The following is a 24,389-nucleotide window of genomic DNA, read 5'->3' as shown; positions in this document are numbered from 1 at the left end:
GGTGAAAATAACTTCACCGCTCCTGCAGAAACGTCACAGCCATCAAATAGCGTCTCTCATTCCTTTTTGCACAATCTCAGCTTGTCTTTTACTGGCAATGAGGTTTTTCATTTGCACTGACGTTTGTCCTGGATGGAGTCGGGATGTGTCTTCAGCTGGAGGAACAGCTCCAAAGTTGGCAATCTGCAGTGCGATTGGAAATGAATAATGTATGTAGGGCATGCAAGCGAATCCAAGTTTTCTGTTTACAAAGGAACGCCCCACAAATTGGACATAATGAGCAATTACTTTACATTATCTTACAGTGTGTAGCGAATTAAAAATGTAGTCCATCAGCGTCACATGATTAAGTTCCTCGTTTCTGTGTTGGCTTGTTGCAGGAGTCGGATGTGCCACAACACTTTCACCCTTCCATGCATGACGCTGCTATTATTTCATTAATTTCTCACCGTCAACAAGACCCAACCCAACATTGTGTGTCAGTGATGTCAATAACAGTGTTGACAGACTTTTTATTTGGTTGGGCAGATCAGAATTGTTTGAACAGGTTGTGATCATCTGAGCCGTTTCCAGCAGGGAAGTTTATTTCTACTCTCCTCTGATTACTGGGACTGAGATAGACAGGACAGGAGCAGTGACCGATAACTGATGACCATCAAAACCAGTGATCAAACTTTTACCACCTCGGCAAAGGAAGTTATGTTTTTATCTGCATGTGTTTGTTTGTATGTTAGTTAGCAGGATGATGGATTATCATAAAACTTGTTGGAAGGACGCAGTATGAGTCATGGATGAACCAAATGTTCTTTGGTACAGATCCACATCTTTTTTCCACTTTTCTTAACATTGCCAGTTCAATATTTTTTTTGGATTTCTCAGAGAATAATTCACAGATCTGGGGAAATAAAAAATATTAAAAACAAAATATGCATGTTTAGGGGACTGATTCATTTTTACATTCAAATTATTATTGATGAGCTCAGTGATTTAAAAAAAGGTCTATTATGTTATTATCTTCCGTTATCCAAAAGGCATCCTCGCAAATTCCCCTGGTGTGAGACTAATACAGGATTATCTTTCAAAGTAAACCAACACAACTCACAAATATTTCAGCTGATATTTAACTATATACAGATATGAATGAACTTGTATAAATTGGGAGACTTCTGAACTCTGCACGGCCCCAACAGGAGTAAACAGTTGAAGCATCCTGGGCTTGAATAACTTTGAAAAATCAGTAAAATTCTTAAAAATCCAGTTAACCACTGTACCACCCCCTTAATGTAACATAGCACTCCGGCGAATGTCCTAACTAGTACGGTACTGCAATTTCACCAAATATTCGTAGTAAATTGTAAATTACGTATTGCATCATTCACATAACCCACAATGGCGTGCAAATTGCAGTACATAAACCAAACATTTATATCCTTATATCTTGTGGTATCTAACTGAAAAACACAGCAAAAGTTAACAGTGCGTTTTCAGTTGGAAACAAACTTTTCAGATGCCCCCCCCCCTCCCCAGCCATCGTCAGGCCACATCTCCCTCAGCCTCCCTCAGCCCTACAGTGAAATGAACTGCCATGGTTAATTCTCAAACTGATCCCTCTCCTTTTGTCTCCACATCGGGCGGAAGCGAGCGTGAGTGAGACGGTGAGGGGGAGGTGGGGCGAGAGAGGGAAAGCGAGAGAGACAGAGCCACCCCAGACGGCTGAGTTAGCTTTGACAGAGAGTGATGCCCACTTCTCCTCCTTCTATCTCTGCCATCCTTTTCCTTCTTTATCACTTTTTAAACCCCGCTTCTTCCTCTTCTTCTGCTCCTGACACGGCACCGCTGTAAAACGACATATCGCCCCCCCACCCCCCCCCCCCCCCAGATGATGATTCATCGATCTCCATCTCGCATCAGACGACTTGATGGGCATAGTAAAAAGAAATTAAATCTTAATTAAATTTTCATCTTTGACAAATTTGTCTCTGCGGAGCTGCCATATGCTCCTCTGGGTTCGGGGGGGAAAACACTGAAGAGAAGGAGATTTTTTGGATCAGGAATTGAATGAGCTTGAAAATTACACAACAGCACAAAGTCATTTTTCTGTCAGGCGTGTGCATTTCTTTCTACTCTGGAGGGACAGCCTTGCATTCCTATAGATTTTTAGCAGAGTTATTAGATTATGGATTTGGCCCCCCAAAAGACAAAAGTATAATAATACAGTTTATACCGAGACTGTTTTCTCCTCACTTTCAGGGGGAGTGTGTGTGTGTGTGTATGTGTCCTAGTGTCATTACGAATGTATGTGTGAGCATGCAGGTCAGAATGAGCACCTGTGTGTGTGTGTGTGTGTGTCACCTTTTTTAATAATGTGCTGTCAATCTGGGCTCAGGGGATGGCCATTTCAGTAACCTTCCCTAACTCTCATAACGCGGCTCCTCGGGGGGGAATAAGTCCTCAGCCGGTGGCCAAGAGTCCTCGAGCACCGGCAGGTAAAAAAAAAAAAATCACAGTGGATGCAATAAGGAGGAAGGGCGGGATGAAACGAGGGGGGGGGGGGTTTGAAGTAATGTCTGGACACTTGAAACTCGTGTTCCTGCTGCAGATCACTCAGCTGATGTATGGAAAGAAAGCTGCCCGCTAGGAAGCCTGTGTTAATGTGGTCTCCCGAGACACGATTACAAGACTCAGATGATGTTGAATGTTGTTTATGTTGAACATGAAAGAAGTATATACCCACACACTTACTACTTCGTTATTACTTCAACTACTTCAGCGAGTGGGTGCCATTTCAATGTGAGGCATTAGAGCCGACTCTCTGCTCGGCTCCTCACGTCAGCACCACAAAACTATATGTGGAGGGTGCTGGGTGACGCTGTGTCCTTGTTTGCTTCATTCCTCAGATGAGCTGTTGCTTTTTCTGCTTTTGCTTTTTCAACAAGAAAAAAAACACCTTTAAAAACTCAAAAAAAAAAACGGAATAAACTCAGACCCAAATACAGTATATTTACTTTTTCAATGGCTTGAAAGGCAATTTAATCAATGGCAAAAAACATTTTCCTTTTCTTATCTTAAATGTCTTTCAGGCTACGTCCACGCTAATCTTTTTTTTTAAGTTTTAAAAAACATAACTTAGGCCTCGTTTACTCTTTACATTCATAGACACCAGAGTTTTGGAAAAATAAAACTACGGTTGTGTTTTAGTCTGGACGGGCAGTTCCATCTCATTGTCACATCATATCTCTGGTTATTTCTCACCATTGCTACGTCATGTGATTGGATTATTATCTGCATTATGAATGGAGATTATTTCTGATACAGAGATTTACCGCTCATCTGGACTGATCTAAATACTGTTGAGTAATATAATCAGTGTGGAAGTACCCTGGGTTTTGAGGTAGGTTGCTCAAACAAGTGCTACATGTCGGATTCAAAGATTTCTGCACAGAATAGGAGGTGTGCATTCACAAGACAGGGTCATTAGCATAAACAAGGGCCCGACACTGCCACATTACACTACCAGTGTCTGTGGCAGTGTCGGGTCTTTGCTGCCAATTTGGTCTGTTTGTTTGAAAACTTTGCCGTGCGTAGCAAGTCCTACTGTCAGAGATCAGCAGATCAAATCTAAAATAATTGTAGCAATTAAGAACAAATCTGTTATAATGACCCACATAGACAAAGGTTTTCACCAGTGCTGTAACATGACAAAACTCCTGTGACGTCACCACAAGACATTATAGAAAAGAAAGGACTTGGCCCAATTCCTTCAGCTCAAGCTGGAGTAAGTAATCGGTTCTATCCCACATTAGCATTGCAGCTGCAGCTGGAGAACATTATTTATGAACACTAATACTTTTAGTGAAAAAGTATAAAGCAAAGCTTGTGTCCCTCAAATAATAAAGATGCAATAGAATGCAGTCTGCTGCCAGATGAATGGCATGGATGTAATTGAGAATGTTCACCAGTGCTCCCAGCTCCAAGATGGCAGTAGAGTTTGTGACATGCCTCGGTTCCATCACAGCTTTGTTTCTAGCACGAGTCTGGCATCATGTAACTGCTTATTTAAATTCCTCACCGAATCCTCTTGAATCCCAAATATTTTGTGAACCAACAAGTTTTGTAGCTCAGACTTGAAGTTTCAGCACATTCATTGCACAGTCACGAAATGGAAACCACATGTAACTGCCAAGTTTATTTTCTTATCCGGCCACTTTTACATCAATATGGAAATAATTGTCAGGGGGGAGGATCCAGCTATTTCAACACAGAGCACTCAAATATTTGCTTGTGATGCATGAGGATAAACACCATCATCCTGGTTAATATTTGTAGACTCCTCCACAGTCAGTGGCTGTCTGAAGTGGCCAGGCCCGGTGGATCTTTATCAGAGAATCACTGCAGCCTCTTTCTGCTCTTGTTGTTGTAGTGGTCTCTCTTTAGTCTGGTCTGACTGGGATCAGGTGATTGACTCAGACAGACAAAGATATCCCTCCTCCTCACCCTGAAAGGCTTTGGCTGCTTTGGTCGTAGGTGCACGATTGTTGTTCTGCTGAATGATGAAGTGGGTTTTGATGCATTTTGCTGAATATTAACACAGAATAATCGTGTATAACTTTACATTCATCCTGAGGTTTCCATCAACAGAGAAATCCTCACTGAATACCACTGTGTCAGTTCCATTCGAGCCAGAATAGATGCAGCACTATTTTGGACAGATGAGGTGGCAGCTTTGTCTTATGAGATGTTTCTCCTTTTCTTTCCCTTTTCCATCATTTTGATAGAGGTTCATTTTTGTTTCATCAGTCCACAGACATTTGTTCCACAACTCCACTGTTTTCTTTCTGAGTGTTTGGGAACTGCAGCCCTGGTCTTTCTGAGGATAACCAGGGTTTGTATCTTGTGGGGAATCCTCTGGGGTTCTGGAGTAGACATGTCTGCTCTGGAGAGCTGCTCATCCTTTAGACTTGTGCTCCTTGGTCCACTAATTTGTTTCATTTAATTATTTCATTTTCTAGTTTGGTTTGAATGCATTTCGGATGATTTTTGCAAACCAACAACCTTTGAGTTCTCTCTGGTAAATCATTTGCTTTCTTTAGCCTCTTTATCGTCCTCTTCACTTGCACAGTCACCTTGTGAAAAAAAAGTCCACCTCAAAGCTCTTTTCTTCTTAAACTCATCTTGAAAGGACACATCGGCCATTTGAAAAATTTAGTAGCCAATTACTTCAAAATCCTAACGATTTGGGAACCAATGCATTGGAAGAGCTTGACCCTGTTCTGATGGCAGTCCAATGATCATACCAAGCAGAACCCTGACGGTGAACCTTAAAAGGAATTGGGTTATGTCGTGAAAGAGTTATTCTGTGTTGTAGCTTGTGGCCATACGCAGACAACAAGGTGCACAAGAAGGAGGTTGAAACACAAAATGAGAAGTCTCAAAATGATCTCACTGGCTAAGAGTGAATGTATTAAACACCACTCAAATTGATTTATATTCCACTTCACCTGGTTCTTTTGGTCATGTACCTACATTCCAGGCGCACTTAAAATAGGGCCCTCAATCTCCCATCTTTCAATCAGCAGTGCTTTCAGTATTTACACAGACCTACTCAAATGAAACTGAGACTCTGCACTTTCATGTAGAATTCATTACTACTCTCCTTCAGCATTCCTACTTCTACTGTGGCGGGTCTGATTAAAAACTGCGTCACTCACAATGATAGTTATTTTAATACAGGTTTTTACATTCCGAGTTTCTATAAATCGGGATTGACATCCAAACGTCCCCTTCCCAGATGAATACGGAGTTCTAACGTAGAAGTGAGCGTGCATGGTCTTTTCAGTCAATGCACCGACCTTGACGTCATGGATGTTTTGTGAAGGATGTGAAGATGGTAACGACGAGTGAAGTCAGACACACGCACCTGCCGCTGCTGCAGATGCTACAGGGCAGCGTTTGCTAACACTTGTGTTGACACAGGAGTCAGAGAGGAAGGCTCACAGATGTAACAACCTGAGTGCACTGGCTACATGATGCTAATAGGTTAGGGCAGTGGTTTTCAAGCATTGTCTGCTAAAGGTGCTTATGAGCTTCCACCAGTATTCTCTTTGCACGTGCAATTTTTCCCTATTTATTTTATTTTAATAATTTAAACCTGTTTTATGAGGCTGAGCCACAAACACCTCACCTAGATTACCTTCTTCTGTTGGATTTGGATGAATAGGTTTCCACAGATGACAAAGCAAATATAGATCATTTTAATTCTCGTCTTTGCTTCTTTGTCATTTATCCCTTTAAAAAACTGTTAATAACTTCACGTCACTTTAAATTCTCACAACACAATATCTCACGATTAATGTGTCAGAACTCTCAAGCATGACTCACAGGCTGCTGCTAGTTGGGATTTAACTGTGATCACTTGTATATGCAGGTGTCTTTGTTAGTCAAAGTCCCAATTTCATGGAAAATCTTTCTTTTTCATTTTGTCAGGATGTTGTATTTGTGTCTGTGAGACCCAAACTGATTAGTATTCCAAGTGACCCATCCTTATAATTACTCTGTTTGTGAGTGTGCATGTGTGTGTACTCATTTTTGTTGCCTCTTTGTGACCTTTCCCAGCATACACACTGACCTTGTCAGGACCAGTAGACCTCATGGGGACCAAAGCTTGGTCCTAATGAGGCAAAACATATTTTCTGAGCTCCTGGTTAATATTAGGTTTAACTTATAGCTCGAGTTGGTCATCGTTAAGGTTTGTTTGTGGTATATAGATGGTAAGGTCATTTCAGGTTTAGGTTAAGGAAAGGCTAAGGCTAGCTTTAGGTTAGAGGAAGGTTAAGGTTAAGGATAAGCTTAGGTCAAGCCTAGGTGTTTTAAGTTAAAGTAAGAATGTGATATACATGTAAGAAGATTGTGTGTTTGAGTGTGTGTGTGTGTGTGTGTGTGTGTGTGTGTGTGTGCATGTGTGTGTGTGTGCACTCACAGATATTAGCTGTGCCCTTAGGGATGGGCAGGTAGGAGCCAGCACTCCACGCTCGCCCCTGGTAATTCCTCTTGCAGCGGCCGCAGTCAGGCCCGGTGGTGTTGTGTTCACACTCGCAGCCCAACTTGTCTTTGTCATATACGCAGCTGATGGCATGAAGGTTGCACTTGCACCTGTCAAAGAGAGAGGGGGGGGGGGGGTAAGAAGAAAGGGAGGAGTTAAAAGAGCAAAGCACACGAACATGAGTGAATCTTTCCAGCACGGAATGTAAAACAGAGAGCTTTTTCTTATTTTGTTGGACAATGCGGCTGAAGGGCAGCGTGTCCTTGAGTGGCAGCGGAACACAGTCTGAACGGCTGGCTGCTTCTTCCACTTCAAGAGGAGCCGGTTCAAAAGGAGGCAGGCGAGCGCAAGAGCAAGTCTGGCATCATTATTTTCTCCCTTTTTTTCCCCCCCGTCTCTCCTCTCCACTCGGGAAGGTAGCTCAGTTTTAATTGTCCCACTGGAGAATGCATAATTGTGGTAAGGTCACAGTCAATGGGCGAAGGAAGACCGGGAGAGGAGGAGAGGGACAAAGGGGTGCAAGGGGTAGATGAGAAAAATTGTTGAACAAGTACTGGTAGAATTGAAGCATTGAGGCTTGTACCTCTGCAAGCGAAGAGCAGGTCTGTTTGCCAGAGGGCGGCAGGGAGCAACAGCACGTTCTCCAAGACAAATTAATATGAGATGAGAGCTCAGAAGCATATACGCAGCCTGGAAAGGAGGGGGCTCCCTGAAGGTGCACTAAATCCTCACTCACATCCCGCTCACCAGATCCTTCATAGAACAATAAACTCAGCAAGTTCATTTTTTGCCGTGGCCAGATGAGTGTTGAGGGGGAATCTGTCTGTTAAATGAATTTATGATCCTCCTGCTGCATAATGTACTCGGAGGAATACAGAGAACTTTGAGTTACTAGACCTCTCTTTGAAGAACTGACTGAGGGTGGTACATTAATAGCTTTTTTAAACACAGATTCCGTTCCAATGGCCAGTAGACAAGTTTTATTTTCTTATTGTCTCCAATATGTATGACATCATGAACTGCGCCACTGTATTGCGATACTCAGCTATTCCGCTCCTTTCTCATCACTCACACGTAGAGTTAATCTTTATAATAACTTGGTTATTTAATATTCAGCCTTCCTAAAAACCTAGCAGAAACCCGGAGCTTGCTGCTCATGGCTATTTACGGGGAATCGCCCGGAAGTTCAATGGAAGTCATGACGTAATGGTGGTGCAGCGTTGGTGTCTCGTCTGCCAAAATCAAGAAGAAGACAATCGAACATTTTGTTCCCATCACTGCCGATTGGATTCCATAAGAACCTGTGGCTACTGAAGAGACATTTGACCTGAGTCTGAATGCCGATCGTATCCATGCCCATTGCGGCCAAAATCCAGATGTTAGTGAATTTCATGACATGTGGAAATGTGGTAAGATATGCACTCACAACATCAGCACCGGGAGGCTTGATTCTCAAAGATAACCTTATTGTTACCAAAGCATCCCCCTGAGTAACGATCCAACGCCAATACCGGCTGAAACCACTAAGAGAGGCTGGAAGTCGGACTTCCAACAGGCATGACTCATCGCAGATAAATGGCTCTGTGGCTGTTTGTTTATTTCGAGAAAAATGCTGAGAGGCAGACCAAATGGCTCTATTCAGGTCTGTGTGAAAGTGCCCTTTCATTCAGCTCCTTATTTAGGTAAATAACTTGGCTCCCGGAAACCGGGAGCCAAGTGAAAGGCATCGTGCATTCGTTCTTAAGGCGGACGGAGGGAGGGTGTTAGGGAGGGAGATAGCCTGACACTGGTGATGCCACCATATCAGTCAGGAACTCCGGTGGCAGCTGGCCTCTTTCGCTTTATTCACCCTGCTTCACCACAGCTTAGCTTGATCCTCAATTTAATAAATTTAATTCATTAGGGGGAGAAGAACAATGTTAAACCAATCGCTGCTTCTTGACCTTGATACTCAAACCACTCAACTGCTGTTTGCCTCAGATTCTAAAGCTTTGTGCTGACTGGGTTAGTTAGAGTGTGTTAGCTGGTTTAATTTAAATCCTGTGTCAGGTCGATAACATACCTGGACTCACAAAGCTCAGAGGTCATCAAATCTTTTAATCCGCAATCTATTTGCAGAGAATTTAACATTCCTATGAGGCTTCATAATTTCTCCTGGTACTGATTCAACTACACATTACTTATTAACACTCTTGAGCCATTACACAGCATTCACAGCAGTAGTGTTACTCTGACATCTTGAGGCAAAACGTTTACACTTCCAAAATACCCCAGAACAAGTGCGGTTGCAATCAAGGGATGGAACCATGGTCCTGAGGTCCCGCCCATCCACCCATTCGACCAATGGTGAGTCAGTCTCAGCAGTCAATCATGACGTATAACATCAAATAACTACTTAAAACCAAATTAACTGGAAACATGTGCACTTGAATAAAAATTTGTATGACAGGAACTAGCTAAAATTGCATATACCATTTTTCAAACAAATTATATCTTCATTTTGGCCCATGTCCTATTAACTACCATGGATGAGGCAGGATTTATGACCTATACCAACCAACGGGCAGCAATCTAGATGTGGAGCAGTCATGTCGGCCATGTTTATACACAGTCTATGCTGTTCACCTCACATGTCCCGGGAATTCATCTTTGTTTTTTGCTGCACATTTAATTTCCAGGTTATAGTAACACGTTGTAGCCACAGTTACTCGATAAACAATACGTCAACAAGTCAACAATAGATTAAAATGAATTCAAATTCCAAATCAAGTTAAGGACACAAACTGATTTGGATTATGATTCGGATCACACACCCTGGTGAGAGCCCTGTTAATGCTGAGCATTAGGATTTCAAAAGCCAGAATGAGGACACTGTTGTAGTGGTACACAGGGCTGCCAATATAACCGTCAAGAGATAATGAGGTTCTCACACAAAAATCTAAACTTGTAACAGTAATTATAATAATACTATAATAATAATACATTTTTCTGGATGCTCCCAGTGACTCGACTTTGAGCTCCACTCGAAAGCACTAAACTTCATCAGCAGTTACAATACAGTCCGGTCAACACTGAGACCTGGAGGGGTTGATCGAGTTAAAAGTGGTTTCAGTTGAGTCCATGAACGGCTTAAATCAAGACGAGATTAGAATCAAGTCCCACACGGCCCTGTTCCACCGACTTTCTTTTCTGGGTTATAAAGTCTGGCTTGTAAGTGTTTATACATGTGTGTGTGTGAGTGTGTAGGAGAAGCGGGTTAGGGACGTGGCTGTGGAATGACTCCACACGGAGCCCTTTGCGGTTTAACCTTCAGCGTCTTTTAACATCGCCACCATTTTAATCACCTTCCAGAAACGATAGCAATGTCGACATAATGAGGGAGACCTCCAGCGAGGCCCGCGGGGTCCCGTGGCCACCGGCGCTGTTCTGCTGCCAATCAGCCGTGGAAATCAGGGGAGGCTCCCCGAGACGCAGCCAAGTAAACGGGTATTTAACAGCATCTTCATAGGTTTCCCATTCCGACTATGTTGTGTCTCCGTTTCCCGCGGGGCCTGCTCGGCGGGTTGTCTCCCTCCGACTTCCATCAGTCTTTGTATCATTCTCCTCATATCTCTCTCCTCCATCCACCTTTTAGTCTGTCATTTTAAACTCTGCTCCAGTATCTCCGACTCATAAATATGCATGGGGCTAAAGCATCTTTGTTTTTTGTGTGGTGCTCTCAAAGTGATATTGCTCAAGGCACTATTGAGTGTGCCAGTCGCTGCCTGGGAGCTAAACGTCCTGATATGTATTCATAAAATTACCCAGGAGGCTATGAGCTTAAATTGCCAGAGTGGCAAAAAAGAAAAAGAAAGAAAAAGAAACCTCGACTGAAGTCTTGATTCTATTTTGTCTGAGCGAAAGGAGCAAACATATTCTTCTACCTGACAGCAGGTTGAAGTTTCCCCTGAAGTGTGGGAGCCAGGCGATATTGTCTGGCGTAAATTTATTATTATTCTTTATCCTGGTGGAAATGCAAGCAGAGCGGTCCGCCGGGACTCGGCTTACCTGGAGCTCTGCGTCTGTGACCTCTGCAGTAATGGGATTCTGATTGACGGGACATATTGTGCCTCGCCACTGATGATGGCAGCAGAAACAGACAAAAACAAGACACGACATAAAGCCTGTGTGAAAACGCCCCCTTTCTCTTTCACGGCAGGTCAGCCATCATCGACGTGTTCCCACTCAGCTTTCCAGCATCGCTCCAAATCGCTACATTGTGACGTCAGAGCTAAACGTATCAGCCGCTAATTAATAGTCATTATCTGCAATCCAAGCCTGAAACATCCCCGGCGCACAAAGCTGCTGATCCCGACAAATTGAGCGCGCTAAACTCAACATGGTCCTTAAGTGGGTTAACTAAGTGAAGCAATTACATTTCAATCTAACGCCCAGGTGTTTTCATACGAGAGCCAATTGGGTCAAACACTGTTGTGTTAATAAACGCCCTTTTTTTTTTTAGCTTGTGTTTGCTGTAAATGTACAAAAGCTCACCGGGGGTTAAAAGGGGCGGGGGAAGGTGGTTCAGAGACCACGCTGGCTTAATTATATGTGAGGAAACAGTAACACAGGAGTGGGCTGGAAAAAGACCTTGAGGTGCACGTGAGCATGTGTGTGTATGTGTGTTTCTGTGTGTACGTGTGTGTACGCAGGTGGTTTGCTGAATGGATAATAATTACACAACGCCGACAATTTTAAGTACAATATATTTGTCCCATCTGATCACCCTAAAACACACACGCATGCATTCTCACACACACATGTTTACACACACACACACACACATCTGTAGTGATACATACACCACTGGGCTCCTCCCCACTGACTTTCTTGCAGCTGCCACCTATATTGGTTTAAAACAGATCGGCCTGTCTGCTAACGTGTTGCCTGCTAATTACCTCCTCCTCTAGCCCTCTCCTCCCGGGCCGCAGTGCATTGTGGGGGAAGTGGAAGGAGTGAGATCTCAGCACAAGCCCCCCCTGGGATGTACACTCCATTCCACACCCCCCTTCTCCCCAAAAAAAGTAATTATATCCTTCTTCCCCCGTCCCTCCTGCTCCTCCTCTCACTACACATCAGACACTTAAAGTGTAAGGTGTTAGTTTTCTCTTAAGTGTCGGCTTTTGGTTCAGTTAGTTAGCGTGCGGGAATAGATGCACTGAGACGCTGCACAGAGATAACAGAGCCTGATTCACTATCAATACACATACAAACGATCTTAAAAACATCAAATTTCCACCACCGTATTTAATTACTGTACTTTTCATGTGTTTGTAGTTTATTCTTTGGTAGTATTCACTTTTACTAAACCTCATATCAGCGAATATCTGCATTTTCTACTGCAAAATATCGACCTAATAAATTTGAGGCGACCAGCAGTCACTGGGGGCGGGGCGGTGTGTCGTTGTACGTCCTTGGGGAAATTACAGCCACTGATGGCCTGCAGGTCGAACTCGCTGCCGGAGCATCATTTGTTTTTTTTTATTCCACCACACTGGAGCGACACAGGCATTCACTGGTGCTGATCTCTGTCATGGCAACTACATTTGAAGAATCACTTCCTATAGCAAAAAAGTCTTCAAAGTAAGAGCGCAACAATTGTTTTGTTGTCTCAATGCTTCATACTGAGTTGAATAGCAGGGATTTTATTTTTTGAAAGTTGTGAACTTGTGTGAAAAATGTTGTTGTCACAACTCAATTACTGCAGGTAAATTTTACAGATTCAGAGAGAAAGCTACAACCAGCATCACCGCAGCCCAGTTCAAATAGGTAGGTCTAAAACAGCACTAGTCCTGTTCTAATCTTTTTTTTAAATGTAAAGGAGGGAATTGATCCACTGATCCAATTTGCAGCTGTTACATGTTGGTCTGGTAAGAAAGAGAGAAAGGAAGAAAACCCCTGAGAAGAGTCACGCTGTGTTTGTGCTCGATGCATTTCCCTGCTTACATTTTGCAGCCACCTGTCACATCAGTCCTGTCACCTTCAGTGCCGTTGTTATTTATTCATACAGTTGGCAACAAGAGAGAGACAAACAGGAGAGGAAGACGTTGCTGGAGATGAGTCGAGGCCAGAATTGGCCTCGCTGCCAAACAACAGCTTTCATCCCAGTTTGTATAAAGATGCAACTCATCTGAACACGTGACCACACTGAGGCTCTACAGAGGCTACTGTCGTGACTGTTAAGCTGGAAAAGGACATATTGGAAAAGTAATCGATTAAAGCTCGAGTAGTGATTAGCAAAAATAATAATAAGATCTTACAAAACTAAAAAGGTGGTCATAACAATGAGTATGTATCTTTATCACATTTAACACACCATTTGTTTCATCGCTGCGTCAGTTCGGTTCATCTTTGGTTCCCTGCGCTGAGGTGCCTGCCAGCACCAATCCACCCAGCCCATCCATCTATCGAATCCTCAGCATTACTAATGTATGGAGTTGGACATGCTATCCAAGCAGGAGTCAATCAAGAGGTCTTTAATGCCTCTGACATGCCAAGCCAGTTCAATAGAATCGACTGGCGGGGCCTTGCTGATACCGCTCTCCCAGCTCAAGACTGCTGGGGACAAAGAGATGCACTGCGGAGGAGGGAGAGATCGAACTCCTTGGTGGGGCGGGGACGATGCGGCGGGGCCAGGTGGAGAAGTGAGTATAAGCGATCTTGTCATTTCATAAGTGACAACAATGATAGGAGCCCTTAAAGGAAGCCGCTCGGCCAGGAACCTGCAGCATTGATCAGTTTGGGTTGGTAGCTCGTCTGAAGACTTACAGAGGTGAGACTGTACTTGACCTCAGTATGTGTCTGCGTGTGTGTGTGTGTGAGAGAGAGAGAGATAGAGAGAGAGAGAGAGAGAGAGAGAGAGAGAGAGAGAGAGAGATATGTATGCAGTAGGATCAAACCAGAGAGTTTTGTGCTTGGTACTACCATGTTGTTGGTAGTACCATGTTGTCATTGCAACAGCTGAAACTATGTGAAGAAATGTTTTGATCTTAATGAAACTGTGGTGGATAAATGGTTGGAAACACTGAAGGAACAAAACAGTAGATTCTGGCGTCACTGGTGTCTAACAAACAACGTCAGGGACAGCGAGGAGATTTACTCAAAAGGAAATGAGGAAAACTATACAAATCACTACATTCCAAATGTCTCTGGTCACCTTGATGCTTCTTGCCACTGTTCTCCCCCTGTTACCTAATCCCACAATCTGGCACAGAGATGTCCCATGGCTACACTCTCCAGGGTCCAGGATCTGAAACCAGGGACCCAAAGAGCAGGTGTAATTACAGAAAATGTTGGCCATTTTCCAGCTGGAGCAGGGGTTAACTCTTAGTGCATTTAGCATCTACTTTCCCTCTAAAGCTGCGGCTGAGGGTTATTACGGTGGTTAAAGTGTTCACTGTTGAGTTGAATGCAGAAAGACCACAGAGGCCAACGCTTCAGCTGAGGCAAATGAGAGGCTGCGGGCCTCCGGTGATTAATGAGAAGGCATGAGATTTTAAGAAGGAGGGCATGCAGGTGTGTGTGTGTGAGAGAGAGAGAGAGAGAGAGAGAGAGAGAGAGAGAGAGAGAGAGAGAGAGAGAGAGAGAGAGAGAGAGAGAGAGAGAGAGAGAGAAACTGTAACTGTAATAACTGTAGATACAGAGCAGATACAGACTCAGTGACCACAGTCTAACCATAGATGAAGAACGTCAAAAGTCCTGCATGAATCTATCCGTAAAGCTGCGCAATATTCTTCACCTGACATTCAAACCAATAATGCAAACTGAAGTAAAGTGCAAACAACTTCACTGATAGAACGAGTGTGAGAAAGAGCGAGAAGTAATGAAGAAGACGAGCGGAAACATACAGAGAGATAAGGAAGGAGAGCAAAACGGATAAGAAACAGGTCGTTCTTATCACTGTTTCAGTACCAACTACCGTACACACAGACACGGCATATATATATATCTCAGTGTGTATAAGTATATATATATATATATATATATAAATATAAAATTATAAATATATATTTCAAGTGACATAAAAAAGAATCCTGCGGAAATTTTGAAAAAAGACACAAACAGTGAACCTTGAGGAAGATATCTGTTCAGCAACACAAAACAACATAAGCCAAACACAAACAAGGCATCTATAATAAAAAAGCGACAATGCAGCAGTTTTTCAGACTCCACTGAGTGAGATAGCGTTTTTCTATATTTAATTTGGAGTCACATCAAATCTCGGAGCTGGGAAAATGACAGAGACGTTGCACAGCCATATAGAATTGCATATAAGAGTTAAAATAAACTGTTTTAGACGATGTTCCAATGTGTAACTGCAGAATATATGAGGTTGGACTGAACCATTTGTACAAATGGTCCCTGAAACTGTTTTGTCTCTGCAGATTGGCCACAGCAACACAGGAATTATACTTGAATTTGATACGACTATTGCCTCCTTCCTCATCAACGCTTTTCCCAAGCATCTATATTACAATGAACTAAGAGATGGAAACAAAAATCAATGTACAAAGTAAACATTATGTATGTAAAGGGCACGTAAACCATTTAAAAACGGAGGGTCCCACAGACCCTGGGAGACTATTGTTTGCTGTTTTTTTTAAATCAATCAAAACACAGTAATGCTAGAATATGAATTATTATTGCACAAGAAAGCTTAGGCATCTTTCTTGCCTTGCAATACTCAATGCTTGGATGATTTTGTGGTAACATTGGGTGTTGGCACTATTTCCCCTGTTAAACCTGAGAATAGATTATTCTCTCTTTTGTCAGCAGGTAGCCAAGGCCTCCGTCTTCTACCATATCATCTTGTTAACTCACGATAAGCATGATTACTTTTTGGATTTCATAGTTCAAAAACTCTATGCAGTGTTAGGGTATATTTGTAGATTTGTTCTATATTTAGAAATGTTTTGGATCAGCTGTATGTGTTTATTTAGCGAACCATTTTCACCCAAACAGTCCGCTTTTGGATTTATGACACAATTGCAATAATTTTACCATTTATTATGGTTGATCTACTTATATAACCATCCAGCTTATGTTCTTTAGAGAGCAGTGATGTGAAGTTTTTGAAGTTGATCCAAGAAATGACACTACAGTCAAAAACGTGAATGGAGCACTGGAGGACCATTTCTATTCCAGAGATTTAATGGTACAGGGAGCTGTCCATTCAGCACCACAAAACCACAGCACAAGCCAGAAGACCCACTGGGCATTAACAGCAGCAGGGTCTGTATTTCTACACCAGAGAAATTAATTCTATACGCATATTTATGAAGTGAAAAAAAAAACAACACAAAGATTTCCATATTCATTGTTTGTAATACCAAGAGGCCTTCTCAATTAAATCCCTGACCTCTAAGCCGAGTGCTGACAGCAGTGTTTAAGCAATGTTTAAGTAATCAGTGGCTCATTAGAGCTTAATGGGTCGGTGATAACACAGCAGCCATAAAACAGGGCAGCTTCTGGATGCTGAGAAGTGATATGTCATATAAACAATGGGCACAAATACAGCAACTTAAACATGCACAAAGAACACAAATAAATCTCCTCTGTGCGACCTTCCTTCTTGCTCATGATTCAAATTCAATAATTATTTCAGACTAATATCTTCAACTTGAGAAGACTTTTTCTTTTCAAATTTGAACAATGCACAAGTTAAAGTTAACATAATTTAAAAAGTACATCCTATCAAACACAACTTCTTATACAATTTACTAGATGTGTTGACCTTTTAAAGTGTGTAAATTCAAATGGATTAAATGGTTGGATTTGATCTCTTCTGATGAAACTGAGAGCCTTCAAATCGTATAAAAAGGAAAAAAATAAATAAATAAAAGGGTTCTGTGGCCTTGAAGAACTGTAATAAACACAGACCAATCATTCCATTTGGACAGATTGGTCTGTGTACCTGTCAGTAAACAAGCTGCCTGCCTGCACGCACACTGTCTGTGCTTGTCACTGCGTGCGAGACGCCGCTGAAGCAGAGCTGTCTCACGAAGAAGTCCGCTGCCAGCAGTTGTCAGGCAGTGCACGTTCAAGTGTTTTGGGGGTGTGGCTTTGATGGAGGGGCCAATGGGAGGGGTGGGATGTATCTGTTGAATGTTTCAGAATTTCCAAGCCCAGCTTTGCATGGAAGATACATACACAAGGGATCTGCAGGTCATGACACTGTACACGTCAAAGTTCAGAAGGCACATCCTGGAAAGTGGAACAGCCAGAAGAGGAAACCCTCTGGAGAGGCAACCAATCAGAGGCAAAGATGAGGAAATAAATACAGTTGTCTTTGTACCAGTGTCCTGCCGCCACATAATGATTAATGTGACATTTAATTATCAAGACGTTCTCATTGTTGGCAGCAATAACCACTGGTGTCAGTTAGTGAGCGGACAAGAAATGACTTATAACAGCTCAGGGTTCAGCTCTTCAACACGTGAACTCAGTCAGTGAGCCCGCTGCTGAAGAAGCAGCGGGGGAGCAGATGTACGCTTCCATTGCTGCTGATTTGTGGTCAGCTAAGAGAGTCAAACTCTGCCCAGACCCACTAATCACCATCAGCCAACATCATAATCACCATCATCTCGGCCGTCGCCCCTGCGTCACCACTGAGTCATCGTGCTCCAGTTAGTCACATTACCTGCTAAAGGAGCAAAGGTCTGGAAAATTCAATACAGCACTTTTTCTTTGTTTGATTGTTATTCTTCTCCTCTTTTGTCAGGTTGCCGCTCTATTGTACGCTCCTGTTCTGCTTGAAGGCTAAAGCACCATCCGATGGCCACGCATAATGAGCGCCTGCATTCATTGGCCTCCGCAAAAGATAACTCAGTCAGAATCGATTTTCATGACTCAATGATCCCATTATCAAGCAGTTTTTATTCATCACTCCCTGTCGTCTTCAGAATCAAATATCTCGCTTGGGGAGGTTCAGGACCTTACCACGTCAGTCCTGTGCATTTGTGTGTGTGTGTGTTTGTCTGTGTGTGTGTGTGTGTGTTTGTCTGTGTGTGTGTGTGTGTGAGAGTTTGTCTGAGTGTGTGTGTACTTTTAAGGGTAAAGACCAAATCACATGGTACAACTGAGAGCCGATTCACGTTGAATCAAATTGTCGGTAGCTGAGAGTGTATCTGGGTAAGAGAGTAACAAAGCATAGGAGAGGGTGAGTGAGGCTAACATGACCCTAGCCCCTTTTCTACTGGTCAAAAATCCCACTAACACTCACTAACATCTGGCTGTTGTCTGCCATGGGAATGGATATAATCAGCATTCACTCACAGGTCAGATGACTGTCGTAGTGATGGAAACATCTGAGTGAACAAATGCTAATGTATGATAATTATCTATCCATAAATCTGCAAAAGATCATCATCATATCAATTTGTAATCTTAATTCTGTATTTATTTCCCACAGAGACACAAACAGTGCAGATGTGTTTCTCTTCTATTTAAGCCCATGGCATCCCATTTATCTCCGTATTTATTACACATTCAATCATATCTCAATGAAATCTGAATAAATACACTTGTTTCATTAGATAAACATGCTGCCTTTTAAAATCAAATGATTCCACTGACGGCTCGAGATACACTGCAGTAGATATGATGATAGATTTAACAAGTTATGATGATTTGCTCCGAATGTACTCTTGGTGTTGAAGGAAACAATTTCACAGTGGCGATTCCTGAGACTTGAAGTCTCACAGAATCTCGCAATATATTCTTCTTCTTCTTCTTCTTCTTCTTCTTCTTCTTCTTCTTCTTCATTTTCTTTTGGCAATTAGCAAACAACTTCTGAACTGGAGTGTTGAGCAGTCGCTTTATTAAATGTGACTTCAGAAGAAATGCTTCAGTGGAGGAGGACCGACGTTCCCTGTTCTGTTTTGCAGCAAAAAAACATGCAAACAAAAACTATGGTCGCAGTCCTGGCAGAGAAGGTGTATATTTCCTGATACCACTAACTATATATGCAAGTGTTGTCCCCCCACTCGCTTATAGATACCAAGTCTTCCGAGAGGTGGTGGGGGCTGCAAGTGAAGGAGAGGTCAATGAGGGGATTCGTCACCAGGCCCTGACAGGAGGGGCCATTATGCACGATGAAGACAGGGGTGGGGGAGTTGAAAAAAGGCTCCTCCATTAATGAAATGGGTCACCGCATGAATGTTGAATGTGCTCCGTCGACAGTAAGAAAGAGAAAAACGCCTCAGATTTGGACCATATCTGTGCCGAGACCCCTTTTCTACACAATGGAGGAATGGGGCCGGCCCTACCCTGGACACAAAAAGGCTTTGTGAGAAATCAGCTCGCGTGACGGCTCAGTGGAACCAAAGACGCTCGTGATATAAGGGAACTCTGTGGTAAACGTTTGACTTATCATGTGGTATATATCCATGTATATTCATGTAAGGATCGTGGAGGGAGTCAAAGATGATGCCCGCCTGCCTGTGTGTGTATGTGTGTGTGCTTGTGTTTGTGGGTGGAAGTGTGTCTGAAGTCTACACATATACACACAAACACACCCGGACTTGGCTGTGGATATTCTGCATATGTCGCCGCTGATTCCTTGTAACGAACTCCCCCTTGTGTTTTTTCTCCTCCTCCTTTTCCTCCCTCATGTTCTCCCGCAGGTGGATGTGATGACAGTGATAACGCAGAGGGGGATTTAAAGGGAGGCTGGAGTGGAAGTCCCTCGCTCCACCAGTTCATCATTGTTAGTGCATTTTTTTTTGTTCCTATTCACTTAGTCAGGGGGAGGTTCCTGGGTCTGACGGCCTGGTCCTGATCCATCTATCACTCCAGATCTTTTTGGCCAGGCCTCCACACTCCATAGTTTAATCTAATGATATTCTTATGTCATTCTTATGTCGGTGGACTATTGGCAGAAACTTGGACTATGGGCAGAAAAGGTCTCTGGTTCGTCTCTGGTTCGACTCCACAAAAAGACGAACCTGGGTTGATCTGTCCAAAAATCCAAGAGGATTCTCCCTGCCCTGTCTAGTGCCCCTGAGCAAGGCACCTTACTCCCCCAACATCTGCTCCCCGGATGCCGTACATGGTCGCTTACTGCTCTGTGTGTCCTGCACCAGATGGGTTAAAAGCAGAGGTTGCATTTTCCTATCTGCATGAGTGTGCGTGTTTGGGACAAATAAATGTATCTTAATCTTAATCTTAAAATGTTTAGTTTGAACTGACTCTGACATGCCGCCCTCCTCCTGTGTTTTTGAGCTTGTGGTCGTCTCGTTCCCACACAACATATACCGGTGAAGTGCGAGTTGTCTGGTCATGCAGGGCACATCAGCAGTACACTCTTCCAGTACGAGGAAATAAATCCAATTTGTTGCCTGCGCCGGCTTCTAATAATGGTAAACCCACTGGGAGGGAAATCAATGCTCAAAATATAAGATCTGCATTATGCAGCACTGCGGCGCTCAATAGGAAAACAAGCGATATTGTATCAAGCTGAAGTGTAACCGTCATTCTCTGAGGAGGAAAATGAGTGTTGCCTCATCCCTGAGACGGGGAGAGGGATTTGTTGAGGCGAGGCCTCCTGTCCTCTGCTCTGCAGATAAAATCTTCATGTCACTCGTAGCTTTGCTCCTCATATCTCTGGACCCCGTCGATTCCTCTGGTCTGTGATAAACACTGAGGAATTGGCTAGTACACATTCTGTGGGTTCAATTTCAGTGACATGGCGGCTTATCATTTGATTTTATTCGTACATAAAGCTTTCAGAGACTTGATTTTATCTTACACTTGAGCTGTTCTCTACTTCTAACACTGTTCGCAGGATTTCATTTTCATGTTCATCGTCGCTGCGAGACTTCAGACGAGACACCACAGGTGAAGTGAAAGAATCTAGGTGGAATATTCTGTATATGTTTCTAGTATAATCACCTCAAGGAGGTTATGTTATTATTGCAGTCAGAGGGAATACGCAGAAATGTTTTCTTCTTGCTCAATCCTGCCGCCAGTTTCAAACAGTTCTGGTGAAGACGAGCTGGTGGCGATGATGGGTGAACAAAGAGAGAAAAGGGTGAACTTAGACAAAGATAAAGGGATTTATAAAACCTTTGGTTTATGTGCAGGACATTCAGGTTTGTTATACCTCACTGATGGTAACTAAATAAATCACTTTAAATAGCTGCTTTACTTAGTATTTTGTGATGAACTAACTTCTACTGAAACTGCATCATTTTGACTTAATATGATATTCTCTTGACACATAAAGACGTCTGTCTTAGAGCCTGAAAATCAAATTCCTGGTGATAAAGCAGAGTGATTGCTGAGTTGGTAAACAATGCAGGATGTCACCACTCCAGAAAGTTAAGCAAAGCTGTCCTGTGCCAAAAGTAAAGGAAAACAAACTGCTGAATCAGCTTTCATACAAACCAACCGATCAGTTTCTTAAGTCACCAGTCATTTCAAAGTTTGATCTGCCTGGAAAGCAGAGATTGCATCCTTCACGTCACAGCCATTTATCACCTTCACATAAACAGGTTTCTATAGGCAGCCTTCTCTAAAGCACTGCCTGATCTGCAGGGACTTCATTCAGGCTGAAAACAACTAAAAGTCAACACTCGGCTGTTTTTGTCATGAATAATAATAAAAACAAGAAATATCAGGGCTCTTGTGAAAGTACAGCACAATAGGTTTAAGCTGGATTGTCTATGGAAAAGGGTCAATTCAGCAAACAGAGACTAAGCAGTGAAAATCCATCCTTCTTTGATCCTGCTATTTGTATGTGAGAGTGGTCGGCAGTGAGGGGGAAAGACGGGAGATTTTAAAAAACACAGAGAGGAGAGTTTTTGTCTGGAGAAAGTAAGTTAATGTGTGGAAACATTAACTTACAACCTACATTTCTGTTCACCTTCTAAAGACTGAAATGTGCCATTCAGACAAACGACCTTGAACACTGACAATAAAGTTTTCTTCAAGATCATATTTATTCTCAGAATGAACACAACATGCAGAACAACAGACACAGAACAATGAACACTCCGTTCATTCCCTGATCCTTTGATTAACAGTTTGTTTTCCTTTTCCTTTTCCTTTCACAGTATAAAGCGTCTGAGTGGTGTGATCATTTTTCGCTGAGATCTCAGCTGTACTAATGCAAGTGTTTGTACATGTATCAAACTAAATTCTCATAATTTAATCAGCTTGCGGTTTTTACACCAAATTTAGTTGAATTTCATTCTAAGACAATACATCCTGAGTCAACATAATGAAATGCCAATTTTCTCTCAAAATTAACTTCATGTTGGATCATACACTGTCTGCTCTACTCTAATCTCACACATGCACACACTACAGGATCTGAAATGAATGGCACATCACACACTACAGGATATTTTTTTACGATTTATATTCCTCCAGAGGAAGTGACACGTCACCGCTCTTCCTCTCATGAGGAAGAAGATGCAAACGTGTAGTACGACAACTTGCTCAGTCAAAAAGTTTTGAAGTGATGTCAAATGAAAGCAAAAGCAGAAGAAATGGGTCGGGGTGATAAATGCTTGGATACCTTTAACAACTCATCTGTCCCCTGCACTCATACTGTATACAATGATTCTGCTGGCAGTAACCACACTACCAGATAATTAGGACCAAACATCGGTACGACCAAGGTTCCCGACTCCCCTCTTAAGTTCCCCTCACAGCCCCCAGTGCGACAGACAATGTAACATATTGTTCCCTCATTTCAGACACTTGCCCAACGTGTTTCAAGAAATGACGTTCCCTTTCACGTAACCCTGTGGGCTGCAGCCGAAGAGTAATTTCACACAACAAAATAATAATTGCTTAATTAAAAACATTTTTTGGAAGCAATTAACAGTTTGTTACAATGGAGCATTAGATCCATATTGAAGATTTCAACGATGAAGTCGTAATTAAGAAGAAATCTTAATATTACAAAAATAAAAAAGTCATGTTATGAAAAAAGTCAGAATATTAGAAGAACTTAATGTGAAATTTATGAAGTAATATGACTGTCTCATAATACTATGACTTTATTCTTGTAATACAATGTCCTCGTTCTCAAAGGCAGATTCTTCGCCTTTTAATTGGCCTCCACTTTGTGAATCAAGCAATACATGTCATTTCTTCCTAAGTGCCTATATTTAGATTCATAACAATGGCTGCACAGTGGTTATATGTCTCCGCCGCTAGCGTGGTTTCAAACATGTCACCGCTCCCTGATAAAAGCTAATTAATCATCTGAACCGAGGCTTGATTGACAGCAAAAGCATCACCACGCAGAATATTTCCGTCCCGCCATCCAGTAATATCCCTGTTTTTGTCCGTTGCCATAAAGGACACAGACGAGGCCACGATGGTTCCATGTTGCCAGCAGCCATATGCAGATGACTGTGCGCAGGCAGCTGGGGCCTCTAGATACGGTGCAGTGCACTCCTGCTGCTGCCTACGCAACGCACTTCCTATTCTGCCTCCGCCTGTACACTACCGCAGCTTTTTAAATCCACCCCCACCTCTCTTTATTCTTACCTTCATGGTTCACATGTGCACTGCTTGGGGAGGTTTTGTTGCTGCTGGGAATAACCAATTAATTGGATAGAAGGGGTCAACTTCTATATTAATACTGCCTCTTACGGATACACACCCACCACAGCTGGCTCTAGATGAGTGTGTGTTTGAGTAAATGACTGTTGACTGTTGGTCGTTGGGTAACGTCACTGGAGCCTGATAGAAGGGGGGTGCAGGTGGCTTTGTCTTGAGGCTCCACAAGAACAGAGGGAACTAATATACCACATTTAGTTTTATTTAAAACAGGGAGGTTTCTCTGTCTGTTTGTTCCTCTGCAGCTTGTTCCCAAAAACTTTTAAGATGCCGTTGTCCGAGCTTACGCATACTTTTCAAAGACAGCCTCATCAAGCAGGCACTTCCAGAGCACAGGAGTAGGTTGAGCAGGTTCCTGCCATGAGTGATTACAATTTCCTTTGAGGCCCTCAACCTGGCAGACGTAGGCAGGGAGGGCATCAGCGAGAGGTGAACCGGGGGGGGGGGTTGGGGGCGATCAAAGGCAGGGAGGTGGAGAAGTGGCCTGGACAGAAGTCAGGAGGAAGAAGGAGGCGAGAGACAAAGGGCATAGGCGGGCAGCTGCAGGCTGTTGGGCTGTGCTTGAGGCTCACTGAGTTCTGTCAGTAACAAGCACAGATACAGATCAGCTGAGGACTGGTGTCATACTGAGATAAATGAAGGTTTGGAACTGGTCAAAGGCAGAGCGGGACCTCTGTGAGGCCCGCTGGGGAATAACAACTTGAAACAAAGACGCTAAGTATCAGCAGGTGACCAT

The 24,389-nt window shown here is 42.9% G+C and overlaps 1 protein-coding gene across 2 annotated transcripts in view; it reads right to left on the bottom strand.

The window, feature by feature from the left end:
• Positions 1–24,389, bottom strand: part of ntng1a (netrin g1a) — a 97,136-nt gene that overhangs the window by 22,910 nt on the left and 49,837 nt on the right. For both annotated transcript variants that reach the window (XM_062380047.1, XM_062380049.1), the window contains exon 4: positions 6,977–7,149. In XM_062380047.1, the coding sequence (XP_062236031.1) occupies positions 6,977–7,149 (173 nt within the window). The remainder of the gene's footprint in view (positions 1–6,976; positions 7,150–24,389) is intronic.

The sequence above is a fragment of the Platichthys flesus genome, chromosome 21 (assembly GCF_949316205.1).
Source record: "Platichthys flesus chromosome 21, fPlaFle2.1, whole genome shotgun sequence".
NCBI lineage: Eukaryota > Metazoa > Chordata > Actinopteri > Pleuronectiformes > Pleuronectidae > Platichthys > Platichthys flesus.
Note: the sequence above shows the minus strand (reverse complement) of the source record. Positions and strands in the feature narration are given on the sequence as shown.